General features: G+C 31.6%; 1 protein-coding gene across 3 annotated transcripts; it reads right to left on the bottom strand.

Annotated features, from left to right (window-relative positions):
* Nucleotides 1-1,525: 1,525 nt before the first annotated feature.
* LOC111040969 lies at nucleotides 1,526-22,798 on the bottom strand. 3 transcript variants are annotated; one of them, XM_022325070.1, is made up of 6 exons: nucleotides 22,502-22,798; nucleotides 22,132-22,309; nucleotides 19,730-19,817; nucleotides 19,514-19,634; nucleotides 13,245-13,478; nucleotides 1,526-6,503 (listed from the first exon to the last, which is right to left on the bottom strand). In XM_022325070.1, exons 2-6 carry the CDS (start codon nucleotides 22,256-22,258, stop codon nucleotides 5,817-5,819), a joined length of 1,257 nt encoding a protein of 418 aa, XP_022180762.1. In that variant the 5' UTR covers nucleotides 22,259-22,309; nucleotides 22,502-22,798; the 3' UTR covers nucleotides 1,526-5,816. The 3 variants fall into 3 exon arrangements, with proteins under 3 accessions (XP_022180762.1, XP_022180761.1, XP_022180763.1); XM_022325069.1 differs by having other exon boundaries at nucleotides 22,132-22,273; XM_022325071.1 differs by having other exon boundaries at nucleotides 22,132-22,270.
* Nucleotides 22,799-23,993: the final 1,195 nt, after the last annotated feature.

Genomic DNA, 23,993 nt, shown 5'->3' with positions numbered 1-23,993 from the left:
ATCTACTATTGTACTTTTGTGGAAGTCGTGTTTTTTAAAAAATAAATTTTACATTTTAGTGTGAGAAAGAATAACCTACCTAAAATATGAGAAATTAGAAAAAAAAAACTTAGATATTTAATTTAAAATGGTAAAAAGTAATGGAAACATTCATTTAAATATTATACAACTTGCTGTGTAAAATAATTAACCATCGATTTAAGTCGGCAATCTTGTGTGCTTTACTGCACAATAAATTTATATAATTCACTATCAGATAAATTACATTATAATAAATATTTCATGTACACGGTTTTACACAAGTTTTCTATTTATTGAAATACATAAATCTAAAGAAAAAAAAAACAACAACCTATGTATAATTATAATAATACAAAGCAAGGGCCACGTGAATGCCAATAAGAGTATTCTGTATATTTTCAGCGATACCTAATATTAATATCCGGCGAAGATGTGTTATTAAACAGTCATGCTTCAGTAACATAAACAACTGGACGGATACACTTAGACGGATGACAACAACGAGACTGAGATGAAATTTAATATAATCTTAAACACAGTTCAGAAAAAACAAATAATAGTAACAATAATAATAATAATACAAATTAATCGAAATTTTCATGCGACTCTTTGAGATCACACCATTTCGAGGTGGGATTCGAACAGTTCACATCGATACATTTCATTGACACATTGGTAAATAACAAACTTAACTAATATTGGACGGTAAAAATTATATAAACTCAAAATCAGGATATCACCGAACGGTCATTAATTACAAAATTAATTTCAGTAACGAAAATTATACAAAAAAAACTTGTAGAAATAGTCATTAGTATTACAACATTATCCTCAATTCACACTATGGTTTTACAAAATCAAAGAAAATTCAAATTTAAATTTTTGGAAGAGTAAAAAGTACAAAATAAATTTACAAAAACCATACAAATTGTATTTATCTAAATTATACACTTATACAGGTTTAGGATTTTGGAAGGCAAATATAAGGAACATCTACATACACTTTGTTGTATTAGGTATTCACGATTCAAGAATATCTGTTATAATATATATAGGTTGTAAAAATGTATTTCATTTATATTCGAATTATTCTAAAAAAATAATGTACATAAAAAATATCATGAAAAAAGTTCACAAATCGTAAGAACAAAATTAAATTTTATTACACGACGAGTTAGGTACTATTATAATATTCACATTGCATTATATAATGTATATTATAATAGAATATGCCACTTAGGTATATGCAATACTAATTTTTGCTACAAAATATATAAAAGTAATAATATTTCATTCGTAAAAATGTCATATACTCTAGTTTTGAATAATAAATTGAGTTCATGCAGCCAATATTATTGTTGAAAATTCCATCAAACGATGATGGAATTCATAATAATTGTTCATTATCGGGTATGTGGGCGGAGAGGTCTCAAAAACGATAGGTTGTGATATGCCAGTGTATTTTGTATAGGTAATCATGTTTTTTTTTAAAAGAAAATATAATATATATATATTATAAATGTTTTTACGTATTACATATGAATACGATCGGGCGCATATAAATATACACGCACGCGCTGTCACTATTTTCAAAATTCGATCGCTTGTGTTGAGTTGAAAAAAAAAGATGAAATTCGTATTAATTATATGATTTTGAGAAACCCGATCGATCGAAAACCCTTCAATCTGACGGGCGCACATTTATATAGTCGGATCGCGTGGCTACACGTCAGCTGACAGAGTTGCGCGATTGGCCAGGCCCCGTAAACGTTCTAATATTTACCCACATCTTTGAAAAAAATCCGCTGAAAGTCTTTTTTATACTTCGATTTTCGGCCAGTCGACGGATTCCCGAAATACGTATTAAAATAAAAAACGTCGGGTCATGCGAAAAAAAAAACGTTTGCTATTATACGTCCTACATATTATTATACATTTATACAGGAATTGTATCGATCGGTGTCGTAGGTTCCATGGTAGTGTAGACGACGATACGAGAATTACGTTCAAGTATTGTATCTTAAAAAACGGAGTCCCGTCAAGTGTGTACGATAGGACTCGTAGGGTCACTATCGCGACGCTCCTAGTCCGACGTGGAGTTGCTGGTGGATTGATGTGGGTATAAAAAAAAAACACGGAGAGTGATCGAGAAGTGTTGGGTCAGCGGTGTCGGTTATGGGTCGGGGGTGGGAAAAAGGCGACACACATGCCGATCGAGATAATAATATACACACATGGTTTTATTTCAAAGCAGTTCGCGTGGAGTAGACGCACCCTGTGCAAGACGTACCACATCTATACCTATCATTTAATACGTTACGGACAAACTAGGAAATAGACAAATAATAATAAACAAAACCCTAACGTTTTTGCTAATATTCCCTTTATTATATGACATTGTTTCCTAGAGTAAGTTATAGCGTCGAATACAGTGATAGGCCAACATAATGATTTGGAGGAAAATCAGTTGATCGATGATGTGCATTATACCGTTCAACTATTTTATATACGAAATTAGTCGTATATACAGTGTTGAGAATATATTACAAAAATGGCATCTAGATGAGATACCAATAATAACTATTGTACGTTAGATTCACATTTGTCTATACATACAAATAAATGTATGTACATAGATTTTAATTTTATCTAGATAATATAAAAATGATCTAACTTTTATCAAGATAATTTGGTAGATCGATTAATTTTTTTATTAGATTTAAATATTATACTTCAGTAAGTGATGAAAATAAATATAAAATTTGGGCGACCACTTGACCAACGATTGAATTGTATTCCAATAGAAGAATTTTTTAATAAAATTCATGTTTTATCGAGTGTGATTTAAATTGAGTTTATCTAGATGAAGAAATGTGTAATCTAATATAACCATTAGATAACTGGCACAATAGTCATTATTTCCTAGATAAGTTTGAACATTGGTCTTACAAGAGTACCTATATACCATAACAACATGTCTTGGGTATAAGACGACAAACAAAGCGATAATAAATTCTATACCTTTGGTCATTGACATTTGAGGACATACATCACTGAACGATATTCTGTACTTAATATCTTAACAATGCACACATTTATCTACTTTTACCATTTCAATTAAGTCCAAGGGAACCCGTTCACTGTGTACAACGTCCGATTTCATATATTGTCCGTAACGTATCGTAGTTTTGTTAAAATTATTTCTTATGATGTCCTATTATCATAATGTATTGGTATGTACTTTGACCGGAGTCGATTTCATCGATGTCACCGTTTTTTAAATTCAGTTGTCTCCTTTTGAAACATATCTTTAATCACAATACTCAAAAGTTCGATAGGTACGCGCATATCTGGCAAAGTGCTAATATATATATATATATTATATAGATACAATCAGTATAGTATAATCAATAAATAAACGACCACCAGACTAACCTATTGAGGCGTAAAATCAAATGTAGATTGAAATCGTCTTCATATTATTTATATTACGTTATATAGGAACTAGAACTCTCGACATAGACATTTATATATTATTTTATAATTATTTTACATAATATAATACAACCGACTAAATTAAGTTTTAAGATAAATATCAAATATTATATTATACGAATGAGTATTTGGACGTATTTAGATTTATTTACACAAGTTAGGTACACGTACTCGAAGGTACCGATTTGTAATCCACCAAGAACAACCCTTGACAAATTTCACGATTAACATATTATGTATTTATGTACTTCTGTCTTAAATTGCTTTCACGGATCGCAGGTACGTCACAAAAGTAAAACGACGGAAACTATAAAATAATAATAATAAAAAAAGCGTCAGAAATAAATAATCAAAAGGGAGTAAGTTTACTACCTACATTTTCGTCGATACGGTGTGTTCTACATCTAAAACAAACGCTACAAATTTATGACGTTTGTTTTTCGATAAATAAACGTTTTGATTTGGATAAAAGACTTTCTAGCTAATATTTTCCTCAGAACGGTTCGCCTTACTAACACCAGACGGTCTGTTACTATTTTCCTATGCGTGTTTGACATATTATTTCAATATCAAACAATAGTCAGTATTATATCCTGATATCGCTGTAATATCAAAATGTTCAACTACCCATAACTATCGCAGTTTTCGATTTTAGAATTACGTCGCAATATATTATGTATTATGAATGAATATATTAAACCGTGAAATTGATTATGCGAAGCACAACATTTCCATATTATGAAATTCGTATTGATTTTTGTGTATTTTCCGTTACCGAAATAACCGACTGATAAACTTCAGAACTTTCGGGATACTGGTTCATATTAATATTATAATTTCAGAAATAACTAAGCTTCGACGTCGGGAAATCGCGATAATAATTTTTACCTAACCGTTAAATATTTATTTTGCTGATAAACGTGTGTGATACACACCACACACACACACACACACACACACACACATACACATACGAGTATATGATATATATATGTTATAATCGATTTGGATAGGGTAGGTTCCTACACTTTGGCGAAATATATTGACAATAATACATACACATAATAACCAATTTAATACACTAGCATATTATTTGGCTCAGTCGATTAACTTAGAATGTATTTATTATGTTCACATAGTTCATGAAATTAATAATGGGCTGATTATTATTGTTGTTGAATAGCGCAAACAACGTTTTTCGCCCGGCACAGTGTTTAGGTGTTTATATTACATACGATGATAATGTTATTATATATTTATGTCGATAGGTTTTTTAGTATTTATAATATATATTATTGAGTGCAGCCCATCGTAAACCAATTTTCCGTTTATTTATTTGTATTATTTTACGGCGTCAATTTTGTTTTCACTACAAATCGGTTAGGGTTTTAAAATAATTGCACGGGGAAAGAATAATAATAATAATACAAATGTATGATCTCATATTATATTGACGGGGATGGCTTGAACATATAATACGCAATGCACCTCCTCCCAGTACACGTCCATAATATTATTATCTCTCTGGTTCTGCTCGTTGTTGAGAGCGAAATGACAGCTTCCAGATAACGGTTAATACTAAACATTTCAGAATTTCTCGGATCCAGTTTCCAATGTGAATATTGGTGCTCGTCAAAAATCATTATGTCTTGCACTCAGCAGTGTCAACCCGGCCAACGCGTAAAATGTCGAAAAAATTATATCATGGTCCGTGACGGGTAAAAGGCTGACCAACAGTGTTGAGATCGACCACTGCAGGTTTTGGTAAATGTCAATATTATTACATCGTCAGATTCCCAGTAGTCTCGAGTTAATGGTTTAAAAAAAAGGTCAACTGAACAAGGTGTCAGCTGATCAAAAATAACATTGGCAGAATTCATGTTTTGTTCAACATTTACCGACTTATAATTAAACATAATAGGTACTCTATCGGTTGGTTTGGATGAGAGAACAAAATGCAATCCGTTCTGCTTTGTATGGAGAAGAATACAAATACGTCATTATCGTTATCGTTCGAATATTTAGATACTGGCAATATTTCAGTCGATTTTTTTCGTTTGACTTTGCTCAAGTGATCTATCTATATTGCGTTCTATTTCAGGTCACGTTTATCGTTCCAAAAAATCGTAAGAAAACAGCCTTATACTACTCGGGTTGACAGTAGTAAAAAATAAAATATTGTACTCAAACGTAAATCTAAAGTTACACACACACACACACACACACACACACACACACACACAATCATATACACACTAACGCGAGCACACACAAGCGCACTATGATAAGTGGCGTTGCGGTTACTGGGAGACAGTGGCAGTGGCGGCGGTTGGCGCCAAGCCGCAATCGTCCGGTGAGCAATTATCGGCATTCGGCGGTGGCAATTCGGGCGAGTTACCGTTACCGGTGCAGCCAACGCCACCGCCGCCGCCGCCGTCCGCACCGTTTCCTAACAACCGCTGTTCGACCAGGTACTCGTCGTCGTTGTTGTTGTTGACGGTGACGGCGGTCGCCGAGGACGCCACAGCCGCCGACTTGACGACGGCGAACGCCTTGCCGCAGTGTTTGCTCGGGACGTCCTCGGCCGTGTACTCGGACTGGTTGCCGTAAGCGTACGCCATCTCGGCCACGCGCGAGTCGACCGACGACGAGCCGCCGCTCGAGTGGTCGGCGGCCGCGGGCTGCAGTTGGTGCGGCGGCGGTTGCGCGGCCGCCGACGCGGTCGGCCGCCGGTCCACAGTCAAGTCCACTTGCGTCTGGCTGCTGGGTTCGAGCACGGCCGCATTGACGGTGGCCGGACCGCACTCCGAGCCGCCGTCGCCGTTGGCCAACAGGGACGCCTCTCGGAATTCGCGACGCAACATTTCGGCTTCCATGTCGAACTCGTCGTCGTCGTACTCGTAGTCCATCGATTTGGCGGCAGCGTCGGCGGCAGCAGCGGCTGCTGTCGCCGCCGCAACTTCGCTCGCCGATGCCATGCAAACGCCCTGCAACAAACGTCGATAATTGCACATATTTCATAATATTAAACACTATATCAATCGTTGTTCTATCATTTTGTATTGCTCTCATTATCATTGGCACTGTTATAATAATTATGACATCACCACCGACAGTTGTAGATTATTGCATTATGAAGTGTTGACAGTTTTTTTTTCAGATTTTAGTTCGGTGTGTAGACAACTATGGCCCTCTGGTCGTACACTACCCCGCCTCGAGACATGCAGTGATCATATCATATTATCTCCTCGAAACAACGTAATTCCATTTCACTGTCAAATGTACAACTATTTGGGTAGATATTTTATATGATTTATTTTAAGTATTTTTCAACACTGATGTTGGTAAACATAATATAAGAAACGAAATCGTAACCACAGTTGACAGTCACAGCCTATAAATAGAATATTAAACGTGAAAATCGAATAGATTGTAATTTCTAAACGCTTTGACTCTAGGTGTTAAAACCCTATTTACAGCATTATGCGCTTATATCATAAAATATAATATGGCCTATGAGGCTGTCGTCTAATGTGTTAGGTACAAGTGTAATTTACAAGTACAAGTTGAGCGAATATTTGAAATCATACGAGCATGTGAAACGTTTAAAATTTGAGTACTGAATAAAATACTAGACTGGCCACTTATTAGTTAAGTTAATGTTCGAAAAAAGTAGTTTCTGATTCAAGTATATTACCTACTTCCACGTGTATTATGCCTAAAAATTTTTTGACAACTTAGTAAGTGTTGAATATAAGCGTGGTTCATTACTCCGGCGCGCGGCGGTGGTGTTAATTTATATAATTAGATAGCTTAGGCATTTTAACATTTTAAGTTCGATCATTTTACCTTGTCGTTTTAAAATGTTTAAATCGTGTTAACATATTTTTTAAGCAATAAAATCCATTCAAAATATTCAATATAAAAATAAACACAACTATATTTTTCGCAATAATGAAAAATAAAAATTGTATTACCTCGAACATGATATTTGACTGTAAGTGTTGAAAAATATAGTATGTATTATGTAGAGTGTAGACATCTGAACTAAAAGACCAAGACGAGTAGGTAGTATAGGTAATGGTATGTAGATTTCGTATTCTTTATTTCCGTGCAAACTAAAAAGCGAGGGTTCTATAGGGTTTACAATAGTATCTCTTTATTCGTACGTCCATTAACATTTTTGTGCATAAAAAGAGTGTTGCAAGAGTTTCATAAGTTTTTCTATAAAGTGGAAATTTCACATTTGACGTATTGAAACAGTGAAACAGTACCGAGAAAACAGAAAAAAGCGTAGAGGAATAATGAATAAGAGTTCAATATTATGAGCTAGTGCCTAGTACCAGATTTTTTTTTAAATCCATTGACTGACTAATGGTAGTTGTTTTTACTGCCAAATTGTAAATCTCCCTCCTTAGTGACCCACTCAAATCCTGTATCAAACCCGAGTAAACTAAATATAATACTTATTAAATCTTATATGTGGGTCTTGATTGTACCTAAATAATTTATGACTGCAAATACACCACCTACATAATAAAATACAGTATCTACCTATACATTAAACTAGGTAATATATGTATAGCATAATTAATGATACTATTAATAAATCAATTTTTTTTATCATTGATTAACTAGAGTAACATTTGCATAATGCAGTTGTACATGTATTAAGCTAACGATGATATTATTATAATGGGTTTATATTAAAATGTATTTTTATGCTGTTATTTGATTAAGTATATTATAATGTAATATAAACGAGAAATATTTGTTCAGTAAATCTCGTTGTAAATGCGAATGAAATTATTTTCAACTTTTTCTTTTATCCTAATGTAAATACATAAAATATGCATTATGTACCTATGTGGTGATTACTATTTTTCTTTGGTTCAGATTATTACTATTATTTCAAAAACTTTAAAAGTTTTCATAAATCATAATAATAATATTTTATGAAAAGAGTTATTATTTGTGTCCGAGACTCTATTCGGCAATATTTCTGTGAAACCTTAAGTGTTAAGCATGGATACATTTTAATAGAAAAAATAGGTAGCAATAAATAAGTAAGCACATACTATAATTGCTTTTTACTTTCACTAGTAGCCCATTATGGACATAGTATGGATATACGAATTAAATTAAATTATTATTATGAAAAAGAAATGGACGGTAATTAGACATCCCACGCTTAATTTTAAACGCTTCTAAACGTGACTTGGATGGGGATTAAATGGCTATGTACACTTGCAAAATGTATTAAAGTGAAAAAAAAATAACACTTTATGGCATAATACGTTATATCAACATCGTTATATGATGGGTATTAATGAACGCTTGTTCTACTTCTCCCGAATGGTCGCAAAAACTGAAGAAACGTCTGAATTTTGATTGAACGGCTTAAAACTAATTTTCCAGTGCAAAAACAATAGTTACACCTATTTGATGGTTAATTTTTTTTTATTTACTACTAAATGTTGGTACTTTGTAGTTATTTCAGTGTGTAAAGCAGATTAGAGCTAAACAGTGTACACTCGGAAATTTAATTCTTGGTTGACGTCCAAGTATTGTAATAATTTATTATTCAAATCTAAAAATGTTGTGATTTAAGAATCAAACGAAGAAAAAAAACTCAATTTTATTATGAATTCAAATGAGGGGAATTTTTTATCCATCTAAAAGTGTAATAATTTCAAAAAAGTGCATTTGATAAGTAAAACATTTCATCGCCATGTAGAGGAATGAGGTTTTTATTGATCGCCATGTATGGGACAGCTAACACTAATGCATAACTGGAAAACTCATCATTGCGATCTGATTAACACGACGTAACGGGTTTAAATAAATGAGTTAATGGCCGTAAGAGATTAAAAAGAAGTTAATGATCGCTGTATTACGTTTAATTTAATTGAATCAACGAGTATTTAGTTACTTTGTGTGTTCAAAGAAACAACGATGTATTTAAAAAACTAATATCTGTAACGCTAGTATTATAATACTAATAAGGTTTGGATTTCAATTTTCAACGCATTTTCACTTTATTTGGATTGCCTCACACGAATACGCAAGTTGCAATTAACAGGTTTCAAGTACAAACTTATTCTACCTACGATTTTTTTTACCTACTGTTGGTCACGAAGTGGGATATTTTGTTACAACGGTAGTTTTTTGGTTACTCACGACCCTTGTCTATTATATCGGATAACTGTCTAAGGTAGCATTTATAATCAGTACACAATATCAATATAATTTAAAAATAGTTGTACATAGACGGGAATTTTAATAAACTGGTTTTCTATTACCAGTATTCGTCTAACATGATCCGCGTACTCACATACAGAGAGACATTTTTTATACGCAACAATAATAATAATAATATTAATGAACCATATTTTAATTTGTATTGTGTTATATTATACTTATTCGTGTATGTTGAAAACAATTTTGAAATTATTTAAAAAAAAAAAAATTGTCATAATTATTGAGGAAATTTCTCACTACTCTCGAAAAATGAAGTTTTTATATAAAAAACATGACACTCACATAAAGTTGTTGGGGCATATTTGTCCTAATATTAATATGAATAAAAAATACCTTAAATGTAGTATACAAATATGTATTTTTTAATTTTGATTTTTTAACATCTCGTTATTGATCATGTTGGTGGTTTTAAAATATCATGAGTTTCGGATTTATATTAGCGACCAGGCACGGTAACACGTATACTACCGGTCGATTACATACATAATATTAAATACATTATATCAATTCAACGAGGTTCAGTGCAATTGTATTTATAAAATAATTATCAACTATTGATTCTCATAAACTATTAAGGATTAATAATCAGCAATTCTTACTATATTATCAAACATTTAAATCATGTGAATAATGTCAAGGGGAAGTAAAATAAAAATAAGACGTAAGTTGACACGATTTTCTTTCTCCATAAGTCGGTCACGTGAAAACATTAGAGATATTATTATTTAACAGTGCTTGTAGGTGTATATAGTATAGAGTGCACATAAAAGATAGAGTGTCGCGACAACAAAACGCTAATCTCTTCAGTCTTCACTTTTAAAGTTGAAAGTACATAGTCGTTCTAGACCGGTAAAAAGTCGTATCGGATAGATAACGAAAAAAAAATGAATACGCCTAAAGCATCATATAACTTTCGTCTTGTTCACTACTGAAGCCGAAAACTGGCAAGTCTTAACTGATTTACTTTCGCCGTGTACATAATAAATTATACTAGAACGGCGGACAGTGAGCGCTTTTTTTCGTCCCCACTGACCTTTGCCGTTACGCGTCTTAGAGCACGGTCCGACGCAAAAGCATATACTCATACCTATACATCTGTATTAACTGATCTAACCTATACTTAGCTACCTAAATACTAGGTAAAGGCACGCACGTCGACAAAATACCAAGGATACCACTTGTAACCGCCGGGACATCAAAATCTTGAACAACGTTTGAGTCGTCAGTCGGTGTACGTATATCCCATGTGTAATTGTAGGTAAATACAAAGACGCTAGTGTGATGCCCACCTCGGATATAATAATAAATTCCGAAACAAATATTGACCACGGCTACCACTTCATATTATATATTAAAAGTATTAATAACTCGAATACAACTCGTATCTTGTATACTTCGGCTAATAAGAACAAACTAATATACCGAAATACCGAATATAAGTACTAAACAATATGAGTGCCAGACTAGCAACTGACGCTTTTCAAACTAGGTGTATAGAAAGAATTATCAACAAAAGAGGAAACATGCTACTCAGTATAAAACGCAATGAATTAGCCATGTATCTAGCAGCGAACTCAACAGAAATAATATGTTGCACCGAATAGTTTTTTCGGGTATAATTTATAAATTATTCAACCAATAATTTTAAGATGACAAAATTATTGACTTGCACAACATAATCTCTTTACAGAATACGTAGATTGCAAATACACCTCCACGGCGTTCCAAAATAAATATCAACCTAGGTCTGGTTAAACTTTCCAATAATTATATGTTCTCTCTAACTCACATATAACAGTTTTGAGAAATACTATCCCTTTATAGTTTATACCCACTGCGTCAAAATATACTCAGAACACGAAGCTATTCCATAAAGGATGAAAAACCATAATTTTGCGATGAAGAAACCGTAACATTTAGAATCACTTCACAATGTTCCATATTCTCAGTTGAAGCATTTAATAAATAAACAAAGCACTAGAAATTGTTTACGATAAAGTTTACAGGAACTTCCCTATTCTAAATTTCCAAGTGACTCCTTATGCATATTACTTACCTTACAGTATAGGCACGTATATAAATTTAGATTCAGCTAAACTCAAACAAAAACATATTGCTCTACATTACAAGGGTGACTTGGTTAGATTTATGTGGATCCCTAGATATTTTTTGAAATGAAAATGCCGACTATCACGCCAAGCAAGCTTCCTCATTTCTTTTCTTGAAACTTAACCCACACATAACTTTCCAAGATTTCAAAAAACAAACCATACAGCACTAATCTTCTCACGTGGCAAATAGACTGGTGTAAATAAAACAACACAAAACATCAAGCAGAATTCTAGGTACCTACTACCTACAATACAAGAATCGATGGCACAAGAATAAACGATAGTATTATGCCATAACTGGCTGCAGAATGAATCCATTTGGAAGCCAGAGCCATCTAAAAAATTTCTCTGAGTCTTCCAGAATCACTTGAACCGAACCCCACATTCACCGAAAACCGCTAGACTTCCTCAACCAAACACATATTTAAAATCAAATCCAAACAAACTTCGTAATATTATAGTATAAATCAATATCAGCCTAACATAGGAATATGTATTTAACCTGTTATAACTCATTTTAAGACTTGAAATAAAAAGTAATAGCCAACCGCCATGATGCAGTGATTTTTTTCTTACTTTAATACTTTGATATACTTTTAATGATAAAGAACAGATTATTATAGTAGATTAGATTTGGTCTCTATATTACCACTCTATAAATTGTAATTAATCGTGTTTTCATAAAAATGCATTTTTTTTATTAAATTACGGAAATATTTTTTAGCAGAACCCTTCCTGTTGAACCCTCGTCCAGTATTACAGACTTTTGAACTACATCGAGCGAGGACGGTTTTCTGAAATAATTATTAATTAAATAGTAATATTCAAGTAAAACTACTTGAACCAACACCAAAATATTTGTTTCGTTATTTTTGTAGATAAGGATAAACATTAAAATTAAAAAAAGAAAATTAAACGAAAGAACCAGAGGAAAATTTTAACCAATTGGTGTTCCGTGCGAAATTGATTTAGATTGCGGGCCAGAAAGGAAATCATACATATTATATAGCTAGAGCTGGTAAATTAAACGTTAAAATAGCCAGAAATCTGCAACGAGAAAAGTACAATATAGGCTTGTAAAACCTTTTCGTAATCGTTCGGGACGTTTGTATCGCTGGTAATTTTTATTTTTTGGACTGTGAATAGGACACCAGTCAGTAGTCATCACACACTCAGCTATAACGTTGGTCACACACAACAACGACATGTTAATAATACACCCGTATTCGGATTATAACGACACAGTAATGTTGTTATTAAAATGCACGCACCTATATTATACAGTTTACTTGGTATTACTGTAACAATAAAATATAATAATAATATAAATTGTTGTACTGCATAATAATTAATTACCGGCACTCTTTCCTCGGTCTCCACGATCAGATGGTTGTTTTTCATCGTCAGCGTGATAATGCTCCCGTTCAGGTTCGTTTTGTTCGTGTCTCCAAAACGATTGTTTGGCGGACTATTGTACAACAGCGGTGGCAGCGGCGTAGAAGAACCGTTCGCCGCAGCGTAGCAACACACAGCCGCTGACGCCGCATCGTCAGGCATCAGAACGGAATATTGCGATTCGCTGGTCTTCAGCTGGGTCCAAAACACAAAACACGATAATATAACATCACGGAATTACTATTATTATTATCATATCATTATTGTCAACGTGTGACACAGGACCAGAATGACACACGTTTCGTCATTTCGAGCATTCGTTTGATCTCTATGCTCGTATACGATGAACACAATACTGTTTATACTATATTAATATATAATACATTTGGAAATCTAACCTAATATATTTTAGGAACAATTATAAACTGTAAATTGGTCTTTGATTGATGTCCGGGAAAAAAAAATAATTTGCATCAAGGATACCTATAATAGTTGAAATTAATTAAAAATAAACTCATTAGGTACTAAGGGGAATTCTGAACCTAAGCAAAAATTAATTATTCAAATTAACCACCTAGTTATAATATTTCCTTTAGGAATATTGTAGGTACATTTCTCAAAAAATAGTGCAATATTTAAATGTATGAATCATTTTTTAGTTTCGATAATAAAGTAATTATATTTTATTATTAATATGAACATACAGAATAATAAAAAAAAAAACAATTCATATTATACTAAACGTTTTTGTTGCTGGAAAGGATTAGAGGCATGAATTTAAATAATTTTTGTGATAGTAAACTAAATGTTTGACTCTTATTAGTCTTATTATTATTAACCTAACATTATGATATGATATTACTCAATATAAGTGGGTTAACCAAGACCTTTCCTAATACCTATATTTGATTTTTGACTTCATCGTATGGCTTTTAAATCATCAAAATAGATAAAAACGTTTTTACAAATGTTGGACCATGTCGTGTCTCATCAAGTGTAATATAAAAACCTCACTTATTCAAACTGATATCAATTAAATTTTGTGAGTCAGTACAAATTATTATTTTTTTTTTAAATGAAATTAATTTATAAGTCGGAGTTGTATTTTGTATTCTCCATAAAATAACTTATTTTTATATTTCTGATCTCGATACTAAACCTGATTATCATCCATTGATAACAATAATTCCATCTCTACCAATTAATAGATAATAGTTAATAAGATATTATTATAAAATGTTTTATTAGCATATATTGATACATAAGTATAAAATACGAAACGTAGGTAAAGTTGGTAAAGGAAAAACACTTACAAAAATAAAATATAACTGTAATAATACGACAAAAAAATACCAAAAAAAAATATTCATACCGACATATGGTATCAGTAAAAAAAAAATAATTTCGTTTATAACGGGATAAAGAAAAAAAGGTACAACGATAAAGTAAGCATGGTTGGGAAAACCCGGGGGAAATTGTGACTGGTAGATATAGTGCCCGGCGGCGGCATGTAATGTTCTAACATTTCGGCTGAAATAAAAAAAAGTATGATTGTCGTCGTTGTCCGTTTACTATTTTTCCCACACTCATTAAGGTTTTATTACATACGATTAAAATATCTTTCAATCGTGTTCTAATTTATTTGTAAGGAATAGGGTTTTCATCCTTTTAAGTCAAGAATCATTTGTATCCTAGCTTTTTCAACATTTAGGAGGTTCCTATCGTCTATCAGCGAGCTTTGAATCAAGTCATCAAGTTGATAATTGATGTCATCTACTGATTTATAAGAAAAAGTCTTCGACACGTCTAGCAAAACATGATTTTTTAGTTAATAAATTAGAGCTTTCATGTATTGGCAATGATTTGTAACTATTTCTGAAGTTTTTGGAGTGATAATAGATCATTGATTGCGCGTTTAGATAGGCATTTTAGTTTTTTTCTTACTTTTTTTTTTTTTAATTTTCTTTTCACAAACTTGATCTCCAAATGGTTTAAAAGAGTACAATTTCTGTTATTTTCCTATAGTATAAAGATCTTTCTCAGATTTAAACACCATCTTGTTCCACTATACTCTAGAAGTCTAGAATAATTCAAATATCTTTAATGGTGGAATTTTACACTTGTGCACTTTCCTAGTCACATATGATGCCTACTCTTGAATCCTGTGTTATATCTTTCTGTAGATCACTCACTCCCATCATACATTTCAACTTTTTCAAAGGTATCTCCAATCATACGTATTGTTAGTGTAAAATGTATTAGTTTAAGCACACATCTTTTATGAATTAATTCATGTCTCCGCTCTTTATATTAATCCCTTGTTCTAGCTTTGATTGATTTATTGAGTGATATAGTCCTGTGGCCAACATACACAATTTAAGATAGTTTACTCTTTGAACATGCCAACACATTTTTTAAAAATTATTTTGCTTTTGCCCTAAATATTCAACATACTTTTCCTTTTTTTACTGGATATAACTTATAAATAACCCAAAATTAGCTGTTCACCACAAAATAGCAGATGTTAATTTTATCTTCTTAATTTTAAATGGCTCATTCTATGGCCAGGGCCTCTTAGCAGATATTCACTTTGCAATTTCATCTCAATTATCTTTTATTCAGTCTTGATTTCAAGTAGGTACAACAAACACATACGGCATGTTATAGGCACATTCATATTATGCCATATTTTATATGTACTTACACCACATGTTTTTGACTTGATTTAAGTGTATAAAACCTTGAGTTTTTTAGGAGACTGTATTATTTGAGAAAATAGAGAACATTTTTTTTTTTTTTGGTTAGAATTAAGTTTTCTACTACTAAGGTCATTAAACTGATACTGTGTGGAGGGAGAACAGTAATAGTTAGTTAGAACACGTATGTATATGTGGCTAGGATTTTTGTTGCTGAAAATCCCGGATGGATGACCATCCGGGAGCTAGCAACGCAGGTCGATACGTACGCTCACAGCGTTTCCGCAGATTGAACGTGCAACCGTGATACGAGTACATCAAGTCAACAGAGAAGTTTAAACGACACTAATCAACACATTATATCGCCTAGACAGTATATAGGGATCGTACGATCAGTATTCAGTGGATAAACCTTTTTCCGATAGCAATAAATTAGATTGTTTTTATTGTTAGAATATATTGACAGAAATCGTTAATGGAGTCAGCGAGCTGCCACCGATGACAAAGGTAGTGCAACGTTAATACGATTTTATCTGTAAATTGAATTGGTCATTTAAATCTTTATTGTATGTATATGCCGGTGGTGTATATTGCAGGTTATGCATTAATAAATTATAAAAATAATTTGTCAAACATATTAATTTTTAGATGCTGATTGATGTATTTTGCTTTTACAAAAGTTCGGTAGTTCGCATGTTCCGATTATTTTGCAATTTATGAAATTATTTTTATATAATACTGCTAAGTGTGTAGGTCCGCTATTTTAAAAAAAAGACAATAATTCGATTCAATTCACGCTATTCATTGGATTCTGGATAGAGTTGAATATTTCAGGATATTGTAGAAAATTTTACTATACATACATCATTTTCACATTGTGAAAATGACGCCCGTAACATAATATTATATTATCCTGATATATTGTATAATTACTTATAATTAAAGTATAAAAAATATCTCTCATAATCTTCAGCATTATTTTATTTATTGGTATATAATATATTCAACTTAATAATTCTGGGGGTGAGAGGATGAGTCGTGATTTTTAAGACTTATGAGAATATAATTATTCATAATTTATGAATAATGCAATTTATATAATTATAATAATAAAGTAATTAATAAAAAAAATGGAACAAAAAACAAAAAGAGTATTACTAGTGTTCATATTACTGAATACTTTTAAAAAAATAAATCTACAATATCCTAGACATATTTTAACAACAATATTAATTATAAATGAGTTATTTCTATTAAAATGTATTAAAATAATTTTAAAGAAAAAAACAAACAATCGTAATAGGTTAGATGATGATAAACAATTTGAAATTTAAAAAAATATAAGTTAATGACCAATATCGAGAACCGAGTTAATATTGTGAAATAATACCTATATAAAAAGGTATTTTAATATTTTAAACTCATTTTCATTTTTTTGTTTTAATAATATGTTCATTGAGTGTAAGATGAATCGTTGAAATTAAATACTTTAGAATGTTAAATCCAGTGCCATAACCAGTAGGTAGGCTAGGTAAGCCATGCCTGCTTTTCTTCAAAAATATATGTTTATAACATACGAGTATTGAATGTGTTGACTAAATGTCTATAATTATGTGTTCATATTTATTAAAAACAATATAATTAAATTATTGTAAACACAATTTAAATTATTTGATTCCTGGTAGTTTTTAATGTGTTCATAAAGCCTATTATTTACTTTGACTGTTTAGGTTCAAAGCAAACACCGATCGGTTCCTGATAATGCACCCAACGAAATGCATAGTTTGATTCGAGCCAGTATAGTATAATAATAATATTATACTCCGTATATTTTCGACTCAACTCCACTTGATACCAACTTATCACAAGACTTCAGACAAATGTGAGTTATTTCAAGTTACTACTATAATACTATCCATTTGATTAAAATCGATTTTCAAAAATAACGAGACATTTATAATAAGTTGTATCACACACTAGGCCATTTATAAGCAATGTTCCATTGCAAAAACATATTTTAAAACAAATTCATAGATAATAAATCTGCTGTAATTAACGAGTGTGTATCAATGAAAAAAATAAATCGTTAGAACTAAATAGATAATTTTCATTTTAAAAACATTTTATTTGGTAATCAGGTAGGTAATTCGATCTTAAGCAATATTATTTTATATTATTATCTTAGCTTTAGAAGTTAAGTTTTTTTATTTTATGTTTGATTTCTTTTGAATAAATAATGTTCTGTATAATTTAAAATACATGTGTGTTTAATATAAAGCATTTTGTTTTAATTAATAAAAATGTTCATTGGTAATACTTCTATCAAAATATTAAGCCTAGTCAGAAAAAAGTTTTAGGTACACCACTGCAGGTTAAAACAACACAATTTAAGAGGGAAATAAAAAAATTCACTCTTAAAACATCCATCGGCAATATTGACGTATTATTGTAAAGACGCAGCCAGTAGGTAAGGTTTATTTTAATCAGTAAGTTAACAGTTTCATGATAAATATAAATTTAAAAGCTTGTTCAAAAATAGTTTCGTAGTAAACGTTGTTAACGTGATAATAATAACTATTGTTGTTATAAAATTAATGCTAAAACTCCTAAGTCTTTAAGCGACTAACATTGTGTCTATCAAAAAGTCAAATAATATGTATTCTTTATTATTTAACATAGTAATTAATAATTGTAAAATATTTTAAAACTTTATAATAATTTCTTTTATTGAGTCACATCTTAAATTTACTGGACCTAAATATTATAATGTAATAAAAATAATTATAAAAATATTATATATAAGTCTGTTTAAAGAAATTAACTGTTACGTGGCGTACTTTACAAAAGGTTAATAGATAAGCTTAATACTTACACAATTTATTTTTAAAAATTGTTGACGATGCAAAACTTTTTTTATCCTCATACTTTTATAGTTTTTACAAACTGAAGCACTATAATTATGCTGCATTTTGTTTTTAAGTATGAAAAGTTAAACACTCAAATGTTGTACATTTTACAAGCTGAACACCAAATATTATAAATATTATCAATACGTAATAATAATAATAATAATAATAATAATAATAATAATAATAATGAAATAATTAATTTTTCAAAAATTTCAACCGTTCCCAACACGTCATATTATTATAATCTTTCGTTAGAATATGTAACACAGTAATAATTAGTCATAGAGCACTATAAAGGAAAAGTCATAATAATATTTACTCAAACACCGCAGTACACTGTCCATTCGAGTTACTACTAATTAGAGATAATGCATTTTTTTAACGTCAGTGAGTTTTTCATTGAATGCACGGGAACACCTATTTTGCCTATACATGACGCCGTGTTTCGAATTTAGAACGTATGCGTATAATGCGATTATTATTTATTATTATTGGGTCACACTCAAAACGTTGTCGAGTCGGACAGAGCGGTGAGTAGTGTACAAGACATTTGATAAAGGTGTGTGCTTGAGTATTTTTTTCGCCATTGATACAGAGAAAGAAAATAAATGATAAATTTCCATACCTCTTCGGCGCTTTGCATGAAGCTCGAACTCTTGACGGCATCGCAACTGTCTTCGCGGCGCAGTCCATCGTTGTCATAGCCACTGTTGGTATTGTGATTTTTGTATTTTTTCCACACCATTCTAGAAATGCCAACAAAACAGAAATTGTTCAGTTAATGGACCACCGTTTATCCAATCACGTCATGTACACACACATACAGTGTCGACGAACTTACCTCACGCCAAGAACAAGCAGAAGCCCCAAGAATAGGGGTATTACTGTGGCTACGCATGCTAAAATCAATGTTTGTATTTCGGTCAGACCTGAAAATATGAAGATTACGTAAACGAGAGATGTTGATTAATTTATTAGAAAATATCATTGAGATAAATCCTATTCCAAGGGGAATACAATCGTGACTTTACTGTCAGTATTTTTAACTTGAAATCCAAATTGAAATTAATTTCACACACACATACACACACATACGTATACTATGTATTTACCCTCGTGCATGCAATTAATATCGTTCGTCTGGAATAACCATGGAACGAATCGACAAAACAGGAATGTGCTTTTAGTGTAAATTAGTTTTTCACACTAGGACTTTTTAAATTTGCTAAAATCGACTAGTAAAGTTTTTTTTTCCAATTACTAATGTTTCACTTCGATAATAATACAATCTAAACACTACACACAAAATTTCTTTTGATGTATTTATCAAAGCTTTATATACAATATATCAATGTTTTTATAGAAATTAAAAAAAAAACTTTTCTAGCTTGCAATGACCCGTGATGTTTTAACAAGTATAAAATGGTGGGATAATGGCATTTCTATTATACTTCATCAGTCAAAATTTATAATTAATGAAGAAGTATTCCATCTAATGATTTAACTATGTCCAAAGCGACGCTTGTACCTATTTCGCCAAAGTAAGAAATTACTATACATTTATATTTTATAGCATTAAATAAAAAATGAAATAAAATGGGATGAGCAAAAAAGAACTATTAAAAAAAACCTCTTTAATATTGAAAATTATATTTTTAAAAGTCTCATAATATATATTTATATAGTATAATTAGTTGCAATATAATTAATCGTACATTTTCATTTGCAATTATGAACATCAATTAATATTTTTTAATTGCATATGCTTATAGACAATATTATATTATACTATTATATTATTATTAAACTGTGCATTAGGCACATATATGTAATAGGCCAATCGATACTTTCGTATTCCTGTGATGGGTTTACAGAAAAACAAAAAAACAGCAGTGGCTCATATTGTATGTTATTCAAAACTTGAGGAGATTATCTTATCCATGATTTATGATGAAACGTATGTGTAATAAAAGAAAAAATGGCACCATACGAAAGAATAATATCGAAACCGGGTCCGGATCTTAACTAAAAGCATTGTTTAGAGTTGGCTAAATTTTCATGAAAACTTTAGCACCGAGAGACTCACGTTTTTGCGAATTAACGTAAAGTGGCCATTCATAATGTTGAATACACGAAGATATGGAGTTTTATATGAAAAAAAGAGTGATACATAGTATATAAATGTGTAGTAAAAATGATAAGACAATTTTTTTAAACATCAATGAATCAATAATATGACGATTTGTATTCGGTGATTAGTTTGAGTGCAAAGCACATGATCAGTATTGAATACGATGATAATAAGTCAACAACTATAATTGTTCACCAAACTGTATTAGGTATAATGATTGGCAACAAATTTCGTGAATACTACAAACACCGGCGTGTAGCATGGCTCTGTTATAAATAGAAATTACATTCTTATCACTGACTTTTATAATATTTGTTGCTTTTTTCATTAAATAACTATCTAATTATAATGATCAAAAAAATATATACAACATATTTTTTGGTATTCTAGTTGAAGTAAGTAGAACGAACGATCTACCCAAATCATCGTAATAATAGGTGTCAAAGTTGAAACTTATACCGACGATGGTGATCGATATTTTCAATGGTCAATGCTCGTTATATCCTACAGTGAAGTGAAATTAAATGCGTCATACAAACTCTGTTGTTATTTTTTATTGAGCTCGTTTCTCAGCTTACATAGGCCTAAGATCTAGTTATATTATTTTTCAATGAGTAAACGATCGTTTTAATTTTTCACTAGGTAGCACGTTCTATGATATTTTAGACTGAGAGCTATCGTGTAATAGCATATTATACAACGCAGAACAGTGGATAAATGTTATAAAATTCCTTAATTACATATAAAGAAACATAATAGAAGTGCTGCGTACACGACTTAACTCTGATAAAATGACTTAAGCTTTTTATGCGACCGAGTGCAGTCGATCGTGTCTCGTTATCTTGACGCTTAATGAGGTAAAACATTTCGATTGCTTGAATTTTATAACGTTATTAAATACTATGTATTCGCGTACTTTTAAGCTTGACAAGCAAACGATATTTCATATAAGTTTTAAATTACATGCCTAATGACACTTTGTAGATAATCTAAATACAATTGCAGATGAAAATATTATTTTTGGTAGTGATCACAGGTCACATACATTGGTCACTAGTGTTTAAATAACAGTGATGATTGGTATTAATATCAGTGATAATTATAGCACTTACCTCCATATTCCTCCAAGTCTTCGGCTAGAAGTCCAGTAGCGTTGATGCTGTTCGGAATGTCCGCCAGAGCCCAGTCTGCCTCGTTGGGTATTTCGGTGTGTTCAAGCGCAGTTTGTGTGCTGTTCATTTTTATGGTCAACTGCTGCGAACCGAGATGATGGAAAACAAAACGCAACCGCTATTATGGTATAAAATAATATTGTTGTCGTAGTACGCGCGTGAATTGCACTTATTGCAGACACATATTGTTGCTGCAGTAGTACATAGCGCAAGGTACGATTACTATGCACGAGTGATAAAGCATTTTTTTTTTGTTATCAGTATTAGCATCACACTATAGAGTATAATGCAGCCTAAAGATAACTCATACCTGTAATTTTTGATCCTCTGGAACGTGCAGGTCTGTGTCGCGTAAACACCATAACAGTGATGCGGATCACACAACGCACGCGTACAATAAAATAATATAGGTAATATGATATGATCGAACGACGGGGGGGAAAAAAAAAAAAAAATGAGATAATATAATAATGTAACCGAATCGTACACTCGCACGTTATCGTGCGACAACACACCGTGTGCGTAGTAATTCGAGGGACGGTTACTGGTCGTGTGCTATTCGGACGTATCTGACGGAGGTGAAAAGTTCCGGGTATACCGCGAGAGATCGGTACAAAGTCTGTTTCATTGATTATGCCCCTCCGTCGGCGCCCTGGGTCGCTGATCGGGTGACTTCGGCTCCGGACGGAATCTCGTCAAAACCATATATATATATATATATATATATATTCGCACACGCAACCACGCACCCCTTCGCCGCCACACCACCCACACACACCCTGCACATATCCCTTTGACGCCACCGTTTTCGCAACCATCCGCTCGGTACATAACGTTTGGACACCAAACAAAAATGCCTACAGATAAAAAAAAACAATGTGATAAATAAATGAAAAAAATGTATACATTTACAATTCGCCTACACACACACACACACATATAATAGGTATATATATATTATATTAAACACGGATGGATATATTTTGTATGTAGCTTTGTTTTTTTAAAGTATATTCGATGGGGATACAACGAGAACATGTACACACAATGTGCATATACAACGTCCAAATATGTAAAAAAAAAAATTGAGGACTATACGCGTCATGTACACATTTTTTCACGTAAAAAAATACTTTTTTAAAAAAAATTTACCAGCAATCAGATCATCCAAGTAATAGAAAAAATGAATGGTTCCAAATACTTCAGTAGACGCCATATCAGAATATAAGGGGGAGATGAATCTATTATTTTTTTCATAATGAAATTGGAGTACATAGCACAATATACTATTATACGGGTATAATTAATAATAATAATAACAATATTACATTATGCACCTACATTTCTGAAAACAATTAATCATATTTAGTTGCATCTTAAATGAATCGAGTGTCTACTATAATGATACTTTATGCATTGGTAAAAAATTTTATTTTAGGAATTTTGAAGAGTTTTCTTTGTAACATTATTTTGTTCCACGAACATTTTTTTATTTATTAAAAAAGTATAATACTTGTGGTAAACTTAATAAACGAAAAATTGTTAAGGTACTTTTTATTTTCTCGGAACACCAATAATATAACTAAAGGTAGTCAACAGAATATTTCTTTATCACGTTTATACATTAGCTCTACATTTTGTAATATTGTATTAAGACTACTTGATTATAATTTAATGCACTCTTAGAATACACAAAATTAATAGCATCGAGAATTTTTAAGAAGTTTCGTATTGTTTTTAAAGTTGACGAAAAATTGACGGTATTAAATATATTTTAACAGATGTTTTAAACATCACAGAAT

Source organism: Myzus persicae, unplaced genomic scaffold (genome assembly GCF_001856785.1).
Source record: "Myzus persicae strain clone G006 unplaced genomic scaffold, MPER_G0061.0, whole genome shotgun sequence".
In the NCBI taxonomy this organism is placed as follows: domain Eukaryota; kingdom Metazoa; phylum Arthropoda; class Insecta; order Hemiptera; family Aphididae; genus Myzus; species Myzus persicae.
This window is presented reverse-complemented; position numbering and strand designations above follow the sequence as displayed.

Bases quoted from the DNA above. Each gene is read 5' to 3' on its own strand.
- LOC111040969 (XM_022325070.1), bottom strand. From the start codon at position 22,258: ATGAACAGCACACAAACTGCGCTTGAACACACCGAAATACCCAACGAG. The intron at 19,818-22,131 runs GTAAGTGCTATA...TCATATTTTCAG, and splicing joins AGACTTGGAGGAATATGGAG to GTCTGACCGAAATACAAACA. The intron at 6,504-13,244 runs GTAATTAATTAT...CGTTTGTTGCAG, and splicing joins AGACCGAGGAAAGAGTGCCG to GGCGTTTGCATGGCATCGGC.